The sequence below is a fragment of the Calypte anna genome, chromosome 2 (genome assembly GCF_003957555.1).
Source record: "Calypte anna isolate BGI_N300 chromosome 2, bCalAnn1_v1.p, whole genome shotgun sequence".
Classification (NCBI taxonomy): domain Eukaryota; kingdom Metazoa; phylum Chordata; class Aves; order Apodiformes; family Trochilidae; genus Calypte; species Calypte anna.
Window position 1 is genome coordinate 151,312,917 of NC_044245.1, and position 23,223 is coordinate 151,336,139.

General features: G+C 65.0%; 1 protein-coding gene across 1 annotated transcript in view; it reads left to right on the forward strand.

The window, feature by feature from the left end:
• Positions 1 to 664: 664 nt before the first annotated feature.
• Positions 665 to 23,223, forward strand: part of LOC103526260 (plectin) — a 28,499-nt gene continuing 5,940 nt past the window's right edge. The window contains 31 exon segments of the mRNA XM_030444745.1: positions 665 to 833; positions 2,345 to 2,406; positions 2,827 to 2,841; positions 3,207 to 3,296; positions 4,397 to 4,474; positions 6,274 to 6,366; positions 6,565 to 6,731; positions 7,010 to 7,125; positions 7,221 to 7,327; positions 7,412 to 7,531; positions 8,305 to 8,400; positions 8,856 to 8,983; positions 9,898 to 9,991; positions 10,205 to 10,359; positions 10,812 to 11,094; positions 11,276 to 11,353; positions 11,499 to 11,660; positions 12,222 to 12,326; positions 13,319 to 13,414; positions 13,524 to 13,649; positions 14,342 to 14,494; positions 14,733 to 14,887; positions 15,447 to 15,573; positions 15,986 to 16,169; positions 16,974 to 17,131; positions 17,920 to 18,098; positions 19,087 to 19,225; positions 19,540 to 19,896; positions 21,767 to 21,850; positions 21,927 to 22,031; positions 22,118 to 22,216. Coding sequence (XP_030300605.1) covers positions 704 to 833; positions 2,345 to 2,406; positions 2,827 to 2,841; positions 3,207 to 3,296; positions 4,397 to 4,474; positions 6,274 to 6,366; positions 6,565 to 6,731; positions 7,010 to 7,125; positions 7,221 to 7,327; positions 7,412 to 7,531; positions 8,305 to 8,400; positions 8,856 to 8,983; positions 9,898 to 9,991; positions 10,205 to 10,359; positions 10,812 to 11,094; positions 11,276 to 11,353; positions 11,499 to 11,660; positions 12,222 to 12,326; positions 13,319 to 13,414; positions 13,524 to 13,649; positions 14,342 to 14,494; positions 14,733 to 14,887; positions 15,447 to 15,573; positions 15,986 to 16,169; positions 16,974 to 17,131; positions 17,920 to 18,098; positions 19,087 to 19,225; positions 19,540 to 19,896; positions 21,767 to 21,850; positions 21,927 to 22,031; positions 22,118 to 22,216 — 4,041 coding nt within the window. The 5' untranslated portion in view covers positions 665 to 703.

Genomic DNA, 23,223 nt, shown 5'->3' on the forward strand with positions numbered 1-23,223 from the left:
AGCTGGGGTTCCCGTGGCCCCAGGTAGTGCTGGACCCCCGGGGCAGGGCCCCTCCCGGGAGGTCCCAGCTGGGGGGTGGGGTCCCGAGGTCCTGGGGACCCCCAGCAGGGGGACAGAGGGTCTGGAGTGGGTGACCCTGGGGGTCCCGAGGTGAAAGGAGTGTCAGACCTGGGGGAAGTGGCTGCCCTGGGATGTGGGTCTGGGGGTCCCAAGACCCTCCAGGCTGGTAGAACTTGGGGGTCCCGAGACCCCCGGGGGTGTGAGCTGTAGGGATGGCAGCTCCAGGATGTGAGGCTGGGGGTCCTGAGACCCCCATGTGTGCAGAGCTGGGGGTCCCGAGCCCCCAGGGTGTGGGTCTTGGGGTCCTGAGCCCCCTGTGTGTGCAGCCCTGGGGGTCCCGAGACCCCAACGTGTGGGGGCCGGGGTGTGTCGGGGGTTACCAAGTGGGGTGTTCCCTGCCCCACACCCGCACACCCCGTCCCCATGGAGTCTGTGGGGCAGGAAGGGTTAAAGCTCAGCCTGAGGTTTCCTGTGGCAGGGTGGGGCAGGGGGGGGTGGGGGGGAACCCCAGACTCCTCCCCGGGGCCGCCCCAGACCCTGCAGGGCCCGTCCGGGAGCGGGAGAGGAGGGAGAGGGGACAGGGGGTGCGCTGAGTTGGGTCGGGGCTCAGTTGGGCTGCGCTGAGTTGGGTCGGGGCTCGGCCATGTCCCGGCTGCGCAGACACGAGGAGGAGGGTCCGGCGGTGGGGCAGGGGCCGGGCTCGGTGGGGCAGAGGACGGGCTCGGAGGATAACCTCTACCTGGCAGTGCTGCGTGCCTCCGAGGGCAAGAAAGGTAGCGGGACCCGGGGAGGGGGGAGGGCTGCTGGGGGGTGGGAGCCACCAGGGGGGCTGTGGGGCAGAACCCCGAGGCTGGGGTGTGGTCACCTGGGGGCTGTGGGGCAGACCCCTGGGCTGGGCTGTACCCCCAGGTGGGCTGTGGGGCAGACCCTCATTAGACGGTGCAGACCCACAGGCTATTGGGCAGCCCCCCCAGGCTATGGAGCAGACTCACAGACTGGGGTGTGGCCCCCAGGTGGGCTATGGGGCATCCCCCCAGGCTGTGGGGAAGACCCTTGGGCTGGGGTGTGTCTCTGAGGCAAGCTATGGGGCAGACCCCCAGGTTGGGCCGGTGTCCCCAGGGTAGGCTATGGGGCAGACTTTTGGGCTGGGGCATGTTCCCCAGGTGGGCTATGGGGCATACCCCCAAGCTATGGGGCAGCCCCCCAGGGCTGGGGTGGTGTCCCCAGGGCAGAACATGGGGCAGACCCCCAGGCTATGGGGCAGACCTGTGCCTGTCCTCATCCACGCTTCCACACACATCCTGTGGGGCTGCTGTGGGTCACAGTGTGTCTGTGGGGCGATGCTGTGGGGTGTCCATGGGGTGTCTGTGCGGTCAGTGCCGCCGTCCAGGGCTCGCAGGGTCTCGGGCGCTTTGGGGCTCGGGGGTGCAATGGGGGTGCTCCTCCCTTGGCAGACACATCCACGTCCCCCCCTTCCCTGCCCCATGCTGGTGTCCCTGGTGCTGGGGTCCCCCATGTCCCTCATACTGGTATTTCCAGTGTCAAGGTCCCCCATGTACCCAGTGTGGGGGATTTCCTGTGGCCCCAGCTTTAGGATTCCAATGTCTCTGTTTTGGGGTGCTGGTGTCCCCTGTTTTGGGGGTGCCTGTGCCCTGGTTTTGGAATGCCCCATGTCCCCAGTGTCCCACTTTTGGGGTTCCAGTCTCTCTCCTGCCAGATTGGTGTCCCAGTTTTGGGGTGCCAGTGTCCCCTGATGTCCCCAGTGCTGGGGTTTCCCGTGTCCTGGTTTTGGGGGTGCCCTTTGTCCTCTGTGCCCCAGTTTTGGGGTTCCAGTCTCTCTCTCCCCCCAGGCGTTGCCAGGCGGGTTCTGGGCAGATCCTGGCAGGTTCTGGCGGGGCGAGACCGGACCCGTGCCCTGCGGGCCCCGACGGGATCGCAGCTTTTGGGGCCCCGGGGGTGGGGTGTGGGTGTGGGGTGGGGTCACTCCCATCCCCTCCCACCGTGTGCTGGGGGTCCCGGGCAGGGACCGGATCCCTGGTGCCCCCCATTTCCTTCCCTTTTCCCGTGACTCACTAGGGCTGATTCACCAACACTTCCTGCCCTCTACCCCCCCCCCCGTGTGGGTCCCCCCTGTGTGCCCCCACCGTGGGTCCCCACCGTGTGCCCCCACCGTGTGCCCTCCCCCTGTGTGTCCCCCGCGTGTGCCCCTCCCATGTGTCCCCCCCATGTGCTCCCCCTGTTTCCTTCCCATGCCCCCCCCTCACCACCCACTCCTCTCTTGCAGATGAGCGAGACCGGGTCCAGAAGAAAACCTTCACCAAATGGGTCAACAAACACCTCATCAAGGTATGGCATAGCCCAGGGGGCTGTGGACCCCCCCGCCAGTGCCCCCCCGCAGGGGACACCAGTGCCCTCCCATCACACCCAGTCTGGGGACTCCCAGCCCCGTGCTCCCCCCTCCAGTACCCCCATGGTTTGGTTCGGCAATGGGTGCCGGCACCCCCTGCCTGAAGAGGGGCTGTGCCCCCCCACTCCATGCCCCTCCATCCCAGCCCATTGCTCCACACTCCCCCATCTCCAGCCACTCCTGGTACCACTCACCCAGCCCACCCCCAGGGCCCCGCTTTGCATCCTGGTGCCCCCCCCAGCTCTCAGCACACACCAGGGTGCCCCCAGACCCCCCCTGCTTGCTGTCCCCCTCTTCCCCATTGCCCCCCCCGGCACCTCTCTCTGCTCCTGACTCTCTTCTCTCTGCTCTTCTGGCAGCACTGGCGAGCAGAGGTAGGTCTGACCCCCCCCAAGCCCCTCTGCACCCCCACCCCTTCCCCTCCATCCCCCACGTCTGCCGGCATGAGGGGCACTGGCTTGGAGCCCCCGAGAGCACAAGGAGTGGACCCCCCATGGCACTGGGGACACTGGGGCTGAGCCCCCCTGATGCAGGGGTCTGATCCCCCCATGGCACGAGGGGTCCCAGCTACAGCTTGGGGGGACACAGTGTGGGGGGGTGGGCTGCTGGGGGGTGGCATGGCCTGGGGGGTCGGGAGGGGGGGGCACTGGGCTGTGCTTGGGCCGTGTGTGAGCACCCACTGTGTGTGTGGGGGGGGGTAGTCCCGGCTGCCCCCCTGACACCATCCCTGCCCCCCCAGGCACAGCGCCATGTCAACGATCTGTACGAGGACCTGCGGGACGGCCACAACCTCATCTCGCTGCTGGAGGTGCTCTCTGGGGACACACTGGTGAGTGCCACCAGCGCCACTGCCACCGCCACCGCCATCCCGCCACCGCCATCTCGCCACCGCCGTGTTGACACTGCCATGCTCCATGCCCCCCCTTTCCTGCTCGCTCTCCCCGCTCGGCAGCCCCCGCGCCCCCCGCCCCCCGCTCTCTAACCCCCCCCTCTCTCTGCTCTGGTCCCCTCTGCTCGCGGCGCTGCCGCCCGGACCGTCCCCTCCGCCTTTGCCTCCTTCTCTCTCTCTGCTCTGCTCCGCGGCAGCCGCGGGAGCGGGACCTGATCCGGACCTTGCGCCTGGTGAGTGGTTCGGCCCTTGCACAGCACTGGCACCGGCACCGCCCCACGCCGGGAGAGGCCCCGGGGCCGATGGCAGCGCCTCGGCCACCACCAGTGCCCACCAGGGCGGCACTTGGGGGACACGGGGGGGCACGGGGCTGTCAGGGTGGTGGTGGTGGTCGTGGCGTGGGGCTGAGAGCCGAGCAGAGGATCCCGGGCGGGGCCCCCCCAGGCTGTGCTGGGGGTGAGACCGGAGCCATGTGATGGTGAAGAGGGCGGCACCACCAGCACCGAGGGGCTGCCCGGGGGCTGTGCCGTGGGCCTGGTACTGCTTCGTGGATTCTCCGGCCGCGGTGCCGGGTGGTGCCGAGTGGTGCCGGGGTTGGTTTTGGTGGCTCCTGCCCCACGAGTCTGGTCCGCGATGCGGTGACAGCGGCACCGGCGCGGTGTGGGGGGCTCAGACCCCAAACCCGGTTCCTCTTGGTACCCTCGGTCTGGTGACCGTGCTGGTGGCCGCGGTGTCAGTGCTGGTGGCCACGGGGCTGGGCTGGTGTCCTGGCCACACCGGTGCCACTGGGACTGGGCTGGTGGCATCCGGCGGCTCTTGGAGGGGGTGGTGGTGCAGAGGGTGTCTGTCTGTCTGTCCCCTCCCGGTGTCTGTCCCCTCCTCACAGGGGACAAAGTGCGTAGGGTGTGTGGCATCGGCATGTGCGGCATGGGCTGGGAGGGGCCGGGGCGGGGGGGGTTGGGAGGGGGAGGTGGAAGGGTGGGGTGGGGATGGGGATACCCCTGGGGTGGTGCCGGGGGTCTCACGCTGTCCCTCCGCAGCCCCGCGAGAAGGGACGGATGCGGTTCCACAAGCTGCAGAACGTCCAGATCGCCCTCAACTACCTGAAACACCGGCAGGTGAGGGGGGGGAGATCCCGGGACCCCCGCGCTGCGGGTGGGAATTGTCCTCCCAGGCACGGAGGTCCTTTTCTGAGGGTCCCCAAAGGGGGGTGGTCCCCCAGGACTGTCCCCCGAGCAGGGGAAGGTGAGATGGTGCTGAGGGTCTGCACCAGGTGCAGGAGTTGGTGGGAATGGTGGGGGGAGGGAAAGTAAAAAGGTGCCACTTCTGGTGAGCATTGGGTGCAGTTAGAATGTACACAATATAATATGTATTTGTGTCCATTTATATAAATAGAAATTTAAAAATTATATATTAATTTAACATGTAAATAATTTATGTATTACAGTTATGCATTATACAAATATTTATACACATTTATGTATCATACAAATACATATTTGTATAAATTATTATCTGCTAATATGTTTATGTAATATACAATGTTGTATAAACATGTAATACATAATATACAAATATTATAAACACATAATCATATTTATAAATATAATCAGAAATCTTATTATAAATAACATTTGCAAATACAAAAATGCATATATAAATATAATATGTAAGTATATAATGTGTACATAATATGTACATACATATCATGTACATTTAATGTATAAATACACAAATACATTCTATCTGTTAGCTGTATGATATCTCTGTGCCCTTTACACACATGGCTGTCCCTGCTCATCCCCTCCTCTCAGGCTGCAGCAGCTCCAGGCGTGGGTCCTGGGCTCCCCTGGGAGGTTCTGGGCAGAACCTGGGGGGGGTTGGGGTCACCCAATGATTGCAGGGGAGGAAAAGGGAGGGAGAAGGAGAAGAACCTCAGAATAAGGGAATGTGAGGGGTTGGAAGGACCTCTGGAGATGCTGGAGTCCAAGCCCTGGCACAGCAGGATCAGCCAGCGCAGCCCAGACAGGAACAGATCCAGGGGGGGTTTGGAAGGCAGCAGAGAAGGAGAGGAACCTCATCTGGATGTTGGGGGGGTTCAGGAGGGGTTTGGAAGGCAGCAGAGAAGGAGAGGAACCTCATCTGGAGGTTGGGGGGGTTCAGGAGGGGTTTGGAAGGCACCAGAGAAGGAGAGGAACCTCATCTGGATGTTGAGGGGGTTCAGGAGGGGTTTGGAAGGCAGCAGAGAAGGAGAGGAACCTTATCTGGAGGTTGGGGGGGGTTCAGGAGGTGTTTGGAAGGCAGCAGAGAAGGAGAGGAACCTCATCTGGAGGTTGGGGGGGTTCAGGAGGGGTTTGGAAGGCAGCAGAGAAGGAGAGGAACCTCATCTGGATGTTGGGGGGGTTCAGGAGGGGTTTGGAAGGCAGCAGAGAAGGAGAGGAACCTCATCTGGAGGTTGGGGGGGTTCAGGAGGGGTTTGGAAGGCAGCAGAGAAGGAGAGGAACCTCATCTGGAGGTTGGGGGGGTTCAGGAGGGGTTTGGAGACTCCACAACCTCTCTGGGCAGCCTGGGCCAGGGCTCCCTCAGCCTCACAGCAAAGAAGCTTCTCCTCCCCTGGAGCTGGAACTTCCCATCTTCTAGCTTCAACCCATTCTTCCTTGGCCTGGGCACCACCCAAAAGAGACTGAGCCCTTCCTCTTGCCCCCCATCCCTCAGCTACTGACAGACATTCAGCAGATCCCCTCTCAGCCTTCTCTTCTCCAGCCTCAACACCCCCAGGGCTCTCACTCTTTCTTCCCAGCAGAGATGCTCAAGGCCCTTCAGCACCTCCCAGCTCTCCAGGGGACTCTCTTCAGTAGATCTCTGGCTCTCCTCAACTGGGGAGCCACAAACTGGATCTGGGTGTTTGTCCCCCCAGGTGAAGCTGGTGAACATCCGCAACGATGACATCGCTGATGGGAACCCCAAGCTGACCCTGGGGCTGATCTGGACCATCATCCTGCACTTCCAGGTGGGCTCCAGGGGGTGGATGGGTGTCTCTGGGATGGGGTCTGATGTCCCCTAAAGGAGTGGTTGAGGCTACTGATCTGGACCATCATCATCACCCTCTTCCTCCCCTTCCATGGAGACACAGCACCCTGGGGGTCCCAGGGCTGGGGTTTTGGGATGGTTTTGGTGTCCTCTAACATTGGGGGGTGTCTGGGGGCAGATCTCGGACATCCAAGTGTCGGGGCAGTCGGAGGACATGACAGCCAAGGAGAAGCTTCTGCTGTGGTCGCAGCGGATGGTGGAGGGGTACCAGGGGCTGCGCTGCGACAACTTCACCACCAGCTGGAGGGACGGGCGCCTCTTCAACGCCATCATCCACCGGCACCGGTGGGTGGGACACAGAGACACCCCCCTGCCAGAGACCCCCACACTGCCAGAGACCCCTTCCCAGTCTAGGACCCCTGTTCTGGGGAGCTGGGGCTGCTCTGGTGTTGGTCTGGGGGCATTGGGACCCCCACACTGGGCTGCAAGGCTGGGGTGCTGGGAGTGTGGGTCTGCCCCCTGGGGGGCTGGGCCCTCCAGGGCACTGTGCCCCCTGCCACACCTGTGCCCCCTGCCTTGGGCACTGTGGGTCCGTGCCCCCCACATCCCTCCTGTCCCCCCAGGCCGGCGCTGGTGGACATGGGTCGCGTGTTCCGGCAAAGCAATCAGGAGAACCTGGACCAGGCGTTCAGCGTGGCCGAGCGTGAGCTGGGGGTCACGCGCCTGCTGGACCCTGAGGGTAAGCTGGGGAGACCCCCAGGGTTGGGGGGATGGGTGGGTGGGGGGGTCTGTGCTTCCCGTCACCCCCCCCCACCCCACGCTCTCTCTCCCCAGACGTGGATGTGCCGCAGCCCGACGAGAAATCCATCATCACCTACGTGTCCTCCCTCTATGACGCCATTCCCCGCGTGCCCCCTGCCCAGGATGGCGTCAGGGCCAATGTAAGACCCCCAGGGTGTGGGTGGAGGGAGACAAACCCCTCCCTGTCTGTCCCAGATGTCCCCCCAATGCCTGTGTCCCCCCAGGAGCTGCAGCTGCGCTGGCAGGAGTACTATGAGGTGGTGACAACGCTGCTGCAGTGGCTGCGCCAGCAAATGCTGCTGTGCCAGGAGCAGCGCGGGGCTGCAGGCTACGAGGAGACCGAGGTGAGGACACCGGAGTGGTCATGTGGCCACCAGCTTGGTCATGTGGCCACCAGCACAGTGACATGCCTGCTGGCATGATGGCATGGTTGCCAACATTGTGTCATGGCCACCAGCATGGTGACATGGTGGGCAGCATGGTGATGTGGCTGCCAGCACGTGCCACAAGTACCAACACAGTACCATGGTTGCCAGCAGGGTGCCACGGCCATCAGCAGGGTGCCATGGCCACCAAGCACAGTGACATGGCCACCAGCATGGTGACAATTCTGCTAACATAGTGCTGTAGCTACCAGCATGGTGCCATGGCACAATGAGATGGCCGTCAGTGCGGTGACATGGCCACCAGCACAATGACATGGTTGCCACCATTGTGACATGGCCGCTGGCACAGTGACAATTCTGCCACCACAGTTCCATGGCCACTGGCCCGGTGCCATGGTTGCCACCGCAGTGCCGGGGTTGCCCGGGTGCTGCCATGGCCACGCAGCCACAGTTCTGGCTCTGGCTGGGTCCTGTGGGTGCCCTGAGGGGGGTGTGGGGCCGGGAGGGGGGGGATCCCCGGTGACTCAGTGGGGGTGGGGCCGGGGGGGCTCATGATGTTGGGGAGGAGGGGGGGGTGTGACTCAATTTTTCCACCCTGAGTCACCAGGCGGTAAATGGTGGCCCCGTGCCCAACCCCTTCCTTCCTCCCCTGGAAAATGGGGGGAGGGGGGATGGGGGCATCTGTGCAGCCCCCCAGCATCCCCCCCAACCCTGTGACACCCCCCCCCCAGATTCTCTGGCGGCAGTTCCTGAAGTTCAAGGAGACAGAGCTGCTGGCCAAGGAGGCCGACAAGAACCGCTCCAAAGCCATCTTCCAGGCCCTGGAGGTGGGGGTCCCGGGGGTCCCGGGGGTACCGGAGGTACCCAGGGCAATGGGATGGGGGTCTGATGTGGCTGGGAGGCCCAGGGAATTGGGGTCCCGAGGGGATCCTGGGGGGTGGGGGTCCTGAGGAACGGGGGTTCCAAGAGCTGGAGCCCCTGGGGGTCCCAAGGGAGAGGGGGTCTTGGGGGTTTGGGTTCCCCAGGGGGTTGGGGTCCCAGGGGTTGGGGGTCCTGGGGGTTTGGAGTCCCAGGGGCTTGGGGACCCTGTGGGTTGGGGGTTCCCAGTGTTTGGGGATCCCAGGGACTGGGAGGTCCAGGGGTCTGGGGGTCTGGGGTCCCGGGGTCTGTGTTCCTGCCTGGTGGGGCAGTGGGTGTGGGGGGTGCCTGGAGGTCCCTGCCGGGGGGTCCTTGGTAGGGGGTCCCTGCCGGGGATCCCTGATGGGTGTGTCGGGGGTCGCAGGGCGCGGTGCAGTCGGGGCAGCTGAAGGTGCCCCCCGGGTACCACCCGCTGGAGGTGGAGCAGGAGTGGGGGCGGCTGCACGGGGCTCTGCAGGAGCGGGAGCGGCGGCTGCGGGACGAGTGCCAGAGGTGGGGGTCACGGGGGGCTGGGGGCTGCGGCACAGGGGGCTGCGGCGTGGGGGGCTGGGTCTGGGCCATGGGGGTGGTCCTGGGTGGTGTTTCCGGGGGGGCGGTCCTAGGGGGATGTCCCTGGGTGGGATTATCCTGGGGGGTGTTCCTGCGTAGTGTCTCGGGGGGGTTGGTGTTTCCGGGAGGGTTTCCCCAGGGGATGTTCCCGGAAGGGTCCCCCGGGGGGTCTCCTGGGTGGGATGTCCCGGGGGATGTCCCTGGGTGGGGTTGTCCTGGGGAGTGTCCCGTGTGTGTGTGCCCCCGCGCTGTGGGTGTCTGAGTCACAGCAGAGGCACCGCCGGGACGTGGCATGGATCGGCACGGGGGGGGCGGGGATGGAGGAACTGGGATCAGACTGGGAATAGGAGTGGGATCAGATTGGGACTGGGAACTGCGGGGAATGGCGGGGATTGCGAATTGGCTGTGATTGGGAACTGGGAGGGACTGGGATCAGACTGGGAGTGGTAATGGGCCAGGACTGGGAATGGGGCGGGGTTGCAAACTGGGAGGGGAACACGGGCAGGGACTGGGACTGGTCCAGGACTGGGAACTGGAGGCGGAGAGAACAACGGGGAACTGGAGACTGGGCAACTGGCGGGAGTGGGGACAGGAATGGGGATGGGGATAGGGATGGAGATGGGGCTGGGGGGCTCTGTGGGGGGCCGGGGGCCCTGTGCCACAAGGGGTGGGATGGGGCCTCAGGCTGACCCTGACTCTGTGTCCCCTCTTTGTGTCCCCCTGTGTCTTCCCCCATCCTCCCCTTTGTCCCCATGTCCTTGCGTGTCCTCTGTGTCCCTCTCTGTGTCTCTGTATTCCTGTGTCCCGCTGTGTCCCCGTGTCCCCCCCATGTCTCCCCATGCCCCCCTGCCCCCCAGGCTGGAGCGGCTGCAGCGGGTGGTCAGCAAGCTGCAGATGGAGTCGGGGCTGTGTGAGGAGCAGCTGAACCAGGCAGACAGCCTGCTGCAGGGGGTGGGCACCCTGACCCCCACCCCACACCCACCCTGACCCCCCCTCACTCATGAACCCCCTGACCCCCCCTCACCCTGCACCCCTCACCCACTTGGCCCCGTTCCCCCCCAGGACCTGCAGCTGCTGCAGGGAGTGGGCACCTTGACCCCCTCACCCCCTGACCCCTCTGGCCCCCCCTCACCCCTGACCCCCCGACCCCCTCCGTCCCCCCAGGACCTGCGGCTGCTGGAGGGGGGGAAGGCCCCGCAGCATGCAGGGGAGGTGGAGCGGGAGCTGGACGGGGCGGACGCCATGATCCGACGGCTCTTTGGGGACGTGCAGGCGCTGAAGGACGGGAGACACCCGCAGGGCGAGCAGATGTACCGCAGGTACGGGGGCACCCACAGCCCCCTCCTCAGGACCCAACACCCAACACCTAACCCAACATCTGATCCACCACCCAATATGTGGCCAGACCCATAGCCAGACCCGCTGCCCACCCACCACCCAGCCCACCACCCAACCCACCGGGGAACCCAACACCCACCACCCAGCCCACCACCCAACCTACGGGGGAACCCAACACCTACCACCCAGTCCACCACCCAGCCCACCACCCAACCCACGGGGGAACCCAACACCCACCACCCAGCCCACCACCAGACCCACAGCCAGACCCCGGAGGGGATCCACCACCCACCACACTGTCAGACCCACATGTGCCCTGTGCCCCCCAAGCCCTCTGTGCCCCCCATGCCCCCCATAGCCACGTGTTCCCCATCCCCCTCATTGCCCCCATCCCCCCTGTCCCCCCATCTCCCCCTGACATGCCCCCCCGCAGGGTTTACCGCCTGCACGAGCGCCTGGTGTCGATCCGATCCGAGTTCAATCTGCGGCTGCAGAGCGGGGCCGCCCCGCGGGGGGGGACGCAGCCCCCGGACGAGGCCCCCCTGAGGTACCTGCAGGAGCTGCTGGGGTGGGTGGAGGAGAACCAGAGGCGCCTGGATGGGGCGGGATGGGGGGGTGACCTCCCCACCATCGAGTCCCAGCTGGGAGCCCACCGGGGGCTGCACCGCAGCATCCAGGACTTCCAGAGCAAGATCCAGCGGGCACGGGTGGATGAGGTGAGACCCCCGGCTGTGGGGAGGGCATGGGGGGCTGTGCTGATTGGGGGGTCCCTGTCCTGCTCCTGGGATCCCCATCCTACTCCTGGGGTTCCCATCCTGCTCCTGGGTGTCCTGGGTGTCCCACTCAGCTCCCAGGGGTCCCTGGCCGTGTCCCCCCCTCATGCTGTGTCCCTCCCAGGCCCAGTTGGCCCCCGGCCCCCGCGGCGCCTACCAGGAGTGTCTGGGCAAGCTGGAGCTGCAGTATGGCAACCTGCTGGTGAGGGGGCTATGGGGGGCTGGGGGGGACAGGGGGTGCAGGGCCTGGGGTGCTGTGGGTCTGGGGTCCATGCTATGGGTTGGGGGATCCATGCTGTGGGTCAGGACCCCCGTGCCGTGGGTCACCCCCTCCCTGTGCCCCTCAGAGCTCCTCACAGCGGCGGCTGCAGCACTTGGAGTCCCTGCAGAGCTTTGTGGCTGCGGCCACTCAGGAGCTGCTGTGGCTGAGTCAGCGCGAGGAGGAGGAGGTGACCTGGGACTGGAGCCACCGCGGGCCCCCCCCGGACACCAAGAAGGACAGCTACTCGGTGGGGACCCCCACATTCCCCTGGGACCCTCTTGAGACCTCCCTGGGACTCCTACATCCCTCTGAGACCCCCCAAATCCCCCTAGGGCTCCCTGGGTCCTTATGAGACCCCCACAGGGTCATATGAGGTCCCCCCAGGACCCCCACATCCCCCTCACACCCCCTGAGAACCCCTCAAGACACCCTGGGAACTCCAACATCCCTCTGATACCCACCTGGACTCCCCAGTACCCCCGAATATCCCCTGAGACCCCCGGAGACCCCCTGGGATCCCCCGGTAGCCCCAGAGCCCATCCTTGAGTCCCTTGGGCCTCCCCGGCCCCACAGATCCCACCCGAGCATCCCCCCAGCCCCACACCCCCTGAACCCCACACAATTCCCTGAACCCCCTTGACCCCCCTATAACCCTCTATGCCCTCCCTGAGCCCCCCAGCCCCACACACCCTGAACCCTCCCTGAGTCTCCCTGAGCCCCCTGCCCCCCCTGAAATCCCCCTTGAGCTCCCCCTGCCTCCCCCCCCTCTGACCCCCCCTGGTCCCCCCTGTGCTCCCTGCCCCCCCAGGCTCTGATGCGGGACCTGGAGGTGCGGGAGCAGAGAATCAAAGAACTGCAGAGCTCCGGAGAGAAACTGCTGAGGGGGGAGCACCCAGGGAGACAGAGCCTGGAGGTGGGGGGGGACAGAGAATGGGGGGGACAGAGCCTGGAGGTGGGGTTGAGGACAGAGCCCGGAGATGGGGGGGGGACAGAGAATGGGGGGGACAGAGCCTGGAGGTGGGGTTGAGGACAGAGCCCGGAGATGGGGGGGGACAGAGAATGGGGGGGGACAGAGCCTGGAGGTGGGGGGGAACACAGCCTGGAGGTGGGGGGGGACAGAGCCTGGAGGTGGGGGGGAACACAGCCTGGAGGTGGGGGGGACAGAGCCTGGAGGTGGGGGGAGACAGAGCCTGGAGGTGGGGGGGGGACAGGGATGGGGGGGACAGAGCCTGGAGGTGGGGGGGACAGAGATGTGGGGGGCAGAGAATGGGGAGGATGAGACTGAGAGTTGGGGGGACAGAGAATGGGGGGTGGGCAGAAATGAGGGGGGGACAGAACGTGGGGGGTTACTGTGGGGGGTCAGACTCTGGAGGGGGGGATTGGTGTGCTGGTGGCAGTGGTGTCACCATTGGTGTTCTCTCTGTCCCCATCCTTGTCCCATTGGTGTCTCCCTGTGTCCCCCATTCCCTGTGTCCCCACTGTCCCCCCTTTGTCCCCCCTTATCTCCATCCCTCATTCCCCTTTGTCCCCCCCTGTTCCCCTTGTCCCCTGTCCCTATCCCCTGTCCCCTGTCCTCTGTCCCCTATCCCCTGTCCCCTATCCCCCATCCCCTGTCCCTGTCCCCTGTCCTGTATCCCCTGTCCCCTATCCCCTGTCCCCCATCCCCTGTCCCTGTCCCCTGTCCTGTATCCCCTGTCCCTATCCCCCATCCCCTGTCCCCTATCCCCTGTCCTCTGTCCCCTGTCTCCTGTCCCCTATCCCCTGTTCCCTGTCCCTATCCCCCATCCCCTGTCCCTGTCCCCTATCCCCTATCCCCTGTCCTGTATCCCCTGTCCCCTGTCCCTGTCCCCTATCCCCTATCCCCTGTCCCCTATCCCCTGTCCCTGTCCCTTCCCTTGTCCCCAGGCCTTCCTGGCAGCCCTGCAGACGCAGTGGAGTTGGATGCTGCAGCTCTGCTGCTGTGTGGAGACCCATCTGAGGGAGAACACTGCGTACAACCAGGTGGGGACAGGGGGACGGGGACAGGGGGACATGGGGACATTGGGGACATGGGGACGTTGGGGACATCAGGGGCCCTGGGGTGCCCTGACCCCTCCCCCATGCCCCGCAGTTTTTTGGGGAGGTGGGGGATGCGGAGCGGTTCCTGCAGCGCATGGGGGAGACCATGAGGAGGAAATTCAGCTGTGACCGCAGCGTCACCGCCACGCGCCTGGAGGACCTGCTGCAGGATGGGCAGGTGGGACCCCAGACCCACCGGCACCCCAGGGGGACCCCAGACCCACTGGCACCCCAGGGGGACCCCAGACCCACCAGGACCCCAGGGACCCCTGACCCACCAGCACCCCAGAGACCCCAGACCCACCGGCACCCCAGGGGGACCCCAGACCCACCAGGACCCCAGACCCACCAGGACCCCAGGGACCCCAGACCCACCGGGACCCCAGAGACCCCAGACCCACCGGGACCCCAGGGGGACCCCAGACCCACCAAGACCCCAGGGACCCCAGACCCACCAGCACCCCAGAGACCCCAGACCCACCGGGACCCCAGACCCACCGGCACCCCAGAGGGACCCCAGATCCACCAGGACCCCAGACCCACCGGGACCCCAGGGGGACCCCAGACCCGTAGGAGAACCCCCTCAGGGAAACCCCAGACCCACTGCAGCCCCCATGGGGGAAACCCTGCCAGGAGGGACCCCAGACCCATGGAGGGAGCTCCAAGGGAAACCCCAGACCCATGGGACTCCCCTCCCCCCAGAAGGACCCCAGATCTACCGCACTCCCAGGGGGGATCCCAGCCCCACAGGGACCCCTGGGGACCCCACCCCCCTCGCAGTGCCCCCCCTCTAGCCCCCCACACATCCCCCTCTCCTCCTGCCCCACCCCGGGGGTTCCCCCCCCACCCCTGACCCCCCCGGACCCCCAGGAGCTGAAGGAGCAGCTGGTGGAGTTTGGGGCCACACTGGAGACCCTGACCCAACGGGCCGGGACCATCGTGCAGCTGAAACCCCGCAGCCCCGAGACCCCCCTGCAGGGACACCCCCCCCTCCAGGCGGTCTGCGACTACAAACAAATGGAGGTCAGGGGGGCTGGGGGGCGGGGGGGGCAGTGGGGGGCAGGGAGGGGCGGGGGGTGGGCAATGGGGATGCCCAGGCATGGGGGGCTGCTGGGGGGGGGACAATTGGGACCGCTGGGGCAGGGGGGGCTGCTGGGGGGAATGAGGACCCCAGGGGAAGCTGAGGGTGGGTCTGGGGAGTCCTGAGGGTGGTCCCGGTGCCTTTTCCCCTCTCTCCGTTCCCTGACACCCCCCCCCCCAGATCACGGTGCACAAGGGGGACTCCTGCACCCTTCTGAGCAATGCCCACCCCCACCGCTGGCGGGTGCAGAGTGCGGGGGGCAGCGAGGCCCTGGTCCCCTCCGTCTGCTTCCTCCTGCCCCCCCCAAACAGCGAGGCCATCGACGCTGTCACACGGTGAGTGGGGGTCCCCTCTGATGGGGGGGACCCCTGTCCCTCTGCTGGTCACTCCCACCCTTGGGTGCCCTCTGCCCTGGGGTGTCCCTTGTCCCCCCCTTTCTTATGGGGGTGTCCCCCCCCAGCACCATCCTGAGTCCCCCTCTGCTTTGGGGTCCCCTGCCTTCCCCACCCCCCCCCAGCCCCCTTTCTGCCTGGTGTCCCCCCCTCTTCAAGACCCCCCCCATCCTCTCTGTGCTGTGCTGCACTGTCACCCCCAGCTTCTCCTCTGCCCTGGGGTTCCCTCCCCACAACCATCCTGAATCCCCCATTGCTGCAGGGCCCCCCCTCCTCCCCTGGGGTCCCCCCTTGGTCCTGCCCTCCCTGTACCCCTTCTCCTGTGGCGTCCCCTCCCGTGGGGTGTCCCCCCCCCTCCACCCTGGATCCCTGTGTCCCCCCTTTCTCCCGTGGGGCTCCCAGTGTCCCCCATTGCCTCCCCTCAGCCCGCCCCCTCTCCCCTGGGGTCTTCCCCCATGTCCCCCCACCCGTGCCCCCCGCCCATGCCCCCCGTGCCCCCCAGGCTGCGTGATTCCCACCGGGAGCTGCAGGAGCTGTGGGAGCAGCAGGAGCGGGGGCTGCGGGCGCTGCTCTCCTGGCACCGCCTCACGCGGCTGCTGCAGCAGATCCAGGCCTGGACCCCCCAGGGGGTGAGTGGGGGTCCCGGGAGGGGAACGGGGAGGGGGGGGCACTGAGTGGGTGTCCCACGGGGGGAATGGGGGGTTGATGGTGTCCCCTCCCTGGGGGTCCCACAGCAGGGTCTGACAGTGTCCCCTTCCCCAGGGGAGTGCCGGGGGTTCCAAGGGTGTACTGGGGGTCTGGGGGTGCCCCCCCTGCCCCTGGGGGGTCCTGTAGGGGTCTGATGGTGGTCCCCTCACCTGGGAGGTCCCGTGGGGTTGCTGGGGTTCTCATGGGGGTGCTGGGGGTGCCTCCCTATCCCTGGGGCTGTGCTGGGGTTCTTGTGAGGGTGCTGGGGGTCTGGGGGTGCTCCTCTGTCCCTTTGGGGTGCCGGGGGTCCCGTGGGGGTGCCAATGGAGTGAGGGACCCCCCTGTGCCCCCCAGCTGCGGGCGCTGCCCCCCGAGGAGTGCCGCCGGGCACTGGGGGAGCTGGAGGTGACGCTGGGGGAGTTCGAGGCGCAGAGCCGGGGGGTGCCGGGGTTCAGCCCCCAGGAGCGGCAGCGCCTGCGGCAGCAGAGCCAGGAGTGTGCCCGGAGGGGAGAGGGGCTGCTGCTGGGGCTGGAGAGAGGTGAGACCCCTGCGGAGACCCCCATCACCGAGACCCCTCCCCAGGGAGACCCTGCCCAGAACCACCCCCCCAGAAAACCCCCAGACCCTGCCCACAGAGACCCCGCCCCATAGAGACCCCTCCCCACCAAGAGCTTCCCCACAGAGACCCCTCCCCATAGAGACCTCCCTATGGAGACCCTGCCCAGAAACCCCCCCCCAGAAACTCTCCAGATCCTCCCCATGGAGAACCCTAACCACAGAGACCCCTGACACCAAGACCCCCTTGCCCACCTTAACCCCCTCCCCACCTGCATGGAGACTCCCTGTGAGCCCCCTCCCCAATATAGCTCCTCCTCCATCAGCATGGAGGCCCCTGGTGAGCCTCCTCCCCACCAAAGCCCCCCCAGCCCCAGCATGGACACCCTTTGTAAGCCCCCTCTCCACCCACATGGACACCCCCTGTGATCCTCCTCCCCACCATAGCCCCCTCCCCACCCATATGGAGACATCTTCTGAGGCCCCTCCCTACCACAGCCCCCTCCCCACCAGCATGGACATCCTTTGTAAGCCCCGTCCCCACCAGCACCGTGACCACCAGTGAGCCCCCTCCCCACCATAGCTCCCTCCCCACCCACATGGAGACCCCCTCTGGGCCCCCTCCCAACTACAGCCCCCTCCACATCTGCATGTAGACCCCTTCTGAGCCCCCTCCCACCATAGCCCCCCCCCACCAGCAGGAACACCCCTTGTGAGCCCCTCCCCACCTTCTCGGCTGCCCGGGAGGTGATGTTGGGGTGCTGAGGTGTCCCCGCTGTGCCCCCAGGGGAGCAGGATGAGTCCCTGTGCCGCAGTTTCATCTCTCAGCTGAGGGACCTGCGCCTGCAGCTGGAGAGCTGTGGTACCAGAACCACCCAGCGCCTGCGCCTGCCCCTGGAGCCCAACCCAGCCCAGGAGTGTGCCCAGCGCCTGGCTGAGCAGCAGGTGGGGACCACACGGGGGTCCTGAGACCCTCAGGGGGGGACAAACACAGAGCTGGGGGTAGAACAGCACCCAGGAGTGGGACCCTGGGGTGCTGGGTGAGGAGAAGGTGCCCAGGAGCCATCAAACCCCCAGCAGTGTGAGCAGCAGGACAGGGAGGGGATTGTCCCCTCTGCTCTGCTCTGGGGAGACCCCCCTGGGGTAAAGCTGTGTCCAGCTCTGGGGTCCCCATCAGCAGAAGGACACGGAGCTGTTGGAGCCAGTGCAGAGGAGGCCCTGGAGCTGCTGGGAGGGCTGGAGCAGCTCTGCTCTGGAGCCAGGCTGAGAGAGTTGGGGGTGTTGAGGCTGGAGAAGAGAAGGCTGCAATGGGGAGCCCTTGGAGCAGCTTCCAGGTCCTGAAGGGGCTCCAGGAAAGCTGGGGAGGGACTTGGGACAAGGGCCTGGAGGGATGGGAGCCTCCCAGGGGGAAGGGTTTGGAGCTGGGAGAGGGGAGATGGAGAGGAGATCTTGGGCAGGGAGGGAGGGAGGGAGAAATGGTTTGGGGTGAGGGTGCTGAGCCCCTGGGTGCCCAGGTTGCCCCCAGAAGCTGTGGCTGCCCCATCCCTGGCAGTGTTGAAGGTTGGATGGGGCGTGGAGCACCATGGGTTGGGACTGGATGATCTCTAAGCTCTCTCCAACCCAAACCATTCCATGGTCTTGCCCGGGGTCTGGGGTCCTGGCTGGTGGGACAGAGTGGGATCAGCCATGGGCACTGGTCAGCCCAATCCATGAGGAACCTTCCTGTGCTGCAGCAAATCCACCTGGAGCTGGAGGGCATCAAGAAGAACCTGGACAAAGTGAGTGCGAAGTCAGAGGAGGTGCTGGCCCATCCCGAGCCAACCAGCTCAGCTCCCATCCTGCGCTCCGAGCTGGAGATCACCCTGCAGAAGATGGACCAGGTCTACGGGCTCTCCAGCATCTATCTGGAGAAGTGAGTGCCCATCCTCCCCACAGCTCCGGGCTCTGCAGGGTCCTCCCTGTCCCCTGGGCTGTGTCCCCATGGTCACTGTGCCCCAGACGGCCTCCAGCCACCCCATCCTCCACCAGCCCCTCTCTGCCTCTGAACAGAAGGTCCATTGGGGCAGGCTCATGTACCAGGGGGAGCAGGAAATTATCCTCTATACATGGGTCCTGCACTTTGGCCACAACAGCCATGGGGAGCTCCAGGCTGGGCACAGAGTGGCAGAAAGGGAGCTGGGAGTCTGGATTGCCAGGAAGCTGAAGAGGAGCCAGCAGTGTGCCCAGGTGGCCAAGAAGGCCAATGGCATCCTGGGCTGGCTCAGGAACAGCGTGGCCAGCAGGTCCAGGGAAGGGATTCTGCCCCTGTGCTCAGCCCTGGTGAGGCCACAGCTTGAGTCCTGTGTCCAGTTCTGGGCCCCTCAGCTCAGGAAGGAGCTTGAGGTGCTGGAGCAGGTCCAGAGAAGAGCAAGGAGGCTGTGAAGGGATCCAGCAGAATTGCTGTGAGGAAGGGCTGAGGGAGCTGGGGGTGTTGAGGCTGGAGAAGAGGAGGCTCAGGGGAGACCTCATCACTCTCTGCAACTCCCTGAAAGGAGGTTGGAGCCAGGGGGGGGTCAGGCTCTGCTCCCAGGCAACTCTCAGCAAGACAAGAGGGCATGGGCTTAATATTTTTTTCCTAATATCTGATAGCTGAATCCTAATAGCTGAAGCTCAGCCAGGGGAGGTTTAGGTTGGCTATTAGGAAGGAATTCTTTCCAGAGAGGGTGATCAGGCATTGGAATGGGCTGCCCAGGGAGGGGGTGGCTTCTCCATCCCTGGAGATTTTCAAGAAGAGCCTGGATGTGGCACTGAGTGCCATGGGCTGGGAACCACGGGGGGAGTGGATCAAGGGTTGGAGCTGACGATCTCTGAGGTCCTTTCCAACAGAAATGATTCTGTGATTCTGTGTCCTCTCTCCACAGGCTGAAAACCATCAGCCTGGTGATCCGCAGCACGCAGGGGGCTGAGGAGTTGGTCAGGAAGTTCGAGGAGCAGCTGAAGGATGTGCAGACCGTGCCGGCTGACCTGCAGGAGCTGGAGGCCAGCAAGGCTGAGCTGAAGGTGGGAGATGGACTGGAGCTGGGAAACAGTCTCTCCCTGGAAAGGGTTGTCAGGGCCTGGCCCAGGCTGCCCAGGGCAGGGCTGGAGTCCCCATCATCCCTGGAGGGGTTTCAGAGCCTGGGGGATGTGGGGATGAGGGACATGGGGGGGTGGTGGCCATGGTGGTGTCGGGTTGATGGTTGGTTTCGATGATCTCCCAGGTCTTTTCTGATCGAAGCACTTAGATGAATGTGACAGCTCATGAGTCTGTGGGGGGGCTCTGGGGGTCTGTGGGGGGCTGTGGGTGTCAGTGCTGACCTCTCCTGTGCCCCCAGCGCCTGCGGGCTCAAGCTGAGAGCCATCAGCCCTTCTTCGAGACGCTGGAGAGCGACTTGAGCAAGGCCAAGGAAGTGAACGAACGGATGGTGAGAGGTCACAGCGAGAGGGACGTGGACCTGGACCGGTACCAGGAGAAGGTCCAGCAGCTGCTGGAGCGCTGGCACAGCGTCCTGGCCCAGAGTGACCTCCGTCAGCGGGAATTGGATCAGCTGGGCCGGCAGCTCCAGTACTACCGGGAGAGCTGCGAGGGGCTGCGGGGGTGGCTGCAGGAGGCCAGGAGGAGGCAGGAGGAGATCCAGGCTGTGCCCATCACCCACAGCCAGGCCGTGCGGGAGCAGCTGCTGCAGGAGAAGGTGAGCCCGGTGCTGGGGATGGTTTGGATGGGGCCGATGGTTCCGGTGCTGCAAGATGGGCCCCATGCTCTAGGAAAGATGCTGAGGTCCTGGAGCAAGGTCAGAGAAGGGCAACCAAGTGGTGAAGGGTCTGGAGAAGAAGTCCTGGGAGGAGAGGGTGAGGGAATTGTTCAGCCTGGAGAAGAGGAGGCTCCCAGGGGAGCCCAGAGCAACCTTCCAATATCTGAAGGGGCTACAAGAAAGCTGGGGGAGGGCTTTGGACACGGGGGGGTAGGGAGAGGAGAAGGGAAATGAGTTAAAACTTGGAGAGAAAGGGGAGATTGAGGTTGGAGATGGGGGAGAAATTGTTTGGGGTGAGGGTGCTGAGCCCCTGGGTGCCCAGGTTGCCCCCAGAAGCTGTGGCTGCCCCATCCCTGGCAGTGTTGAAGGTTGGATGGGGCTTGGAGCCCCCTGGGCTGGGGAGGGGTCCCTGACCATGGCAGGGGGGGCACTGGGGGGGATCTGAGGTCCCTTCCAACCCTACCACTCCATGATTCCATGATCTGGAGAACAAGTCCTGGGAGGAGAGGCTGAGGGAAGTGGGAATGTTCAGTGTGGAGAAGAGGAGGCTGAGAGGAGACCTCATTGCTCTCTCCCACTCCCTGCAAGGAGGTTGTAGGGAGGTGGGTGCTGGGCTCTGCTCTCCAGGGAGCAGGGAGAGGAGCAGAGGACATGGGCTGGAGGTGCCCCAGGGGAGGTTTAGAGCAGATCTGAGGAAGGATTTCTGTCCTGAGAGAGCAGTCAGGGGTTGGAAGGGGCTGCCCAGGGAGGTGGTGGAGTCACCATCCCTGGAGGGATTTCCAGCCCGTGTGGATGGGGCACTCCAGGAGATGCTCTGGTGGGTGACACAGATACTGAGATGTTTTACTGGGGGGACCTGGTGGTCTCAGAGGGGTTTTCCAGCTGTGACAATGCTGTGAGTCTGTGCTGGTTGGTGACCAGTGCCATCCCTTGGTTGTGGTGGGAGAATGGTGCTGGTATGCGTGTGGGACACCCCAGAGGGCTGTGCTGCCATCCAGCAGGACCTGGACAGGCTGGAGAGCTGGGCAGAACCAGAACCACCTGAGGTTCACCAAGGGCAAGTGTAGGGTCCTGCACCTGGGGGAGAACAACCCCAGGGACCAGGACAGGTTGGGGGTGGCCTGCTGGGGAAAGACCTGGGAGTCCTGGTGTGCACCAGGTGACCACGAGCCAGCACTGTGCCCTGGTGGCCAAGGCCAGTGGCATCTTGGGGTCCATCAAGAAGAGTTTGGGCAGCAGGTTGAGGGGGGTTCTCCTCCCCCTCTGCTCTGCCCTGCCCTGGTCAGGCCACGTCTGGAGAACTGGGTCCAGTTCTGGGCTGCCCAGTTCAAGGAGAGGGAGGTGCTGGAGAGAGGACAGCAGAGGGCTGCAAAGATGATCAGGGGTCTGGGACATCTCTCCCGGGAGGAAAGGCTGAGGGACTTAGGTGGTTTTAGTCTGGAGAAGACCGAGGAGGATCTTCTCAATGCTTACCAGTCCTTGGAGGGGGTGTCAGGGGGATGGAGTCTTCTTCCAATGGTGCCCAATGACAGGACAAGAGGTAACAGGCACAAACTTGGAACAGGAAGTTCCAAATAAAACATGAGGAGGAAATTCATCACTTTGAAATAGCAGAGCCCTGGCCCAGGCTGCCCAGAGGTGGTGGAGCCTCCATCTCTGATGACATTCCAGGCCCACCTGGACACCATCCTGTGCACCCTGCTCTGGGTGACCCTCCCCAGGCAGGGGGCTTGGAGTAAATGACCTCCAGAGGTGCCTTCCAACCCCCACCATGCTGGTGCCCTGGGCTCACCCTTCTGCCTTCCCCCAGAAACTGCTGGAGGAGTGTGACCACAACAAGGAGAAGGTGGAGGAGTGCCAGCGCTACGCCAAGCAGTACATCGACGCCATCAAGGTGCGTTGGGGGGGCTCTGGGGTGGTGCTGGGGGGGTCTGGGTGGGGCTGGGGCACTCAGGACCCTTCTCCTGCAGGACTATGAGCTGCAGCTGGTCACCTTCAAGGCACAGGTGGAGCCGGTGGCGTCTCCAGCCAAGAAACCCAAAGTGCAGTCGGCATCTGACAGCATCATCCAGGAGGTGAGGGGGCCCCTGGGGGTGGTGGGTGCCCGGGGGGGGGGGTGGCGGTGCTGTCCCCTGGCTCTGACTCCACCGTTTGCCCGCAGTACGTGGACCTGCGGACGCAGTACAGTGAGCTGACCACGCTCACCAGCCAGTACATCAAGTTCATCACCGAGACGCTGCGGCGGCTGGAGGAGGAGGAGGTATGGCTGCATCTGCCACCACTGGGACCACCTGGGGCCACGGCTACCGGCCCCATGACTAACGCTGGCCCTCGGCTCTTTAACAACCCCGGTGGCACCGGGCTGGTTGGCTCTGGGCGCGGTGGGCTCTGGCGGGACCGGGGGTAGGAGGCACTTCCCAGATGTCGGTGGCGCGGCCGGCACAGCACTGGGCTCGGGGGGCCCGGCGGGCTGGCTGCCCCCCTCCCGCTCACCTCTCTAACTCTTGGTTTCTGCCCTCGGAGCCGCTTTGCCGGTGCTTTGTCTTGGGGGATGTTTGTGTTGGTGGGGAGCTAATGGAGGGTAAAACCCCCTCCCCGGATGACTCTGGCACCCCCCGCAGCAGGTACTCACTTGGTGCATGTCCCCGCATCCACCTCTCCATCTCCCCCCACGGCAGACGGACCCCTCCCGCTCGCTGCTCCCTTCTCCCCGCGCTCCTCATCCCCCTCTGGCCCCAGGGGTGGCACTGGGGTTGTCACTGGGGGTGGCAGTAGTGGTCTGGCACTGCATGCTCCATGCAGGAGGTCTCTGTGGGGCTGTGGCTGGAGGAGCTCGTGCTGCTCCCCCCTCCACCCCGGCTTTACCAGCCAGGAAACCACTGCTGGCTCCTCGCTGCCACCCACTCCCTCCATGCTGGGCTGGTCCCCATGATGGTGGCTCCGCGCTGTCCCCGAGCAGGGTCTGCTCCTGCCGGGGGGTTCCTCCTGGCTTGGTGCTGTTCTGCCAGCTGCTGAGTTCCTTCTCCATCTCCCCGGGCTTAGCTGGCGCTTGTCCCCTCCCTGTGGTGCTGTCTCTGTCCTGTCGGCACGCTGTGCTGTGTCTCTCTGTCTGCCATCACCTCTTCTGGAAGCTGGCGTCACCTCTGGGGAGCCGCAGCCATTTCCCCGCGTGTCCTCTGCCCGGCATGGCGCCGGCGGCCGGTCCCGTCTGTCCATCCGTCCGCCCGTCCATCCCTTGTGATTTCTTTCTCTTCCCTCCCTTTTTTT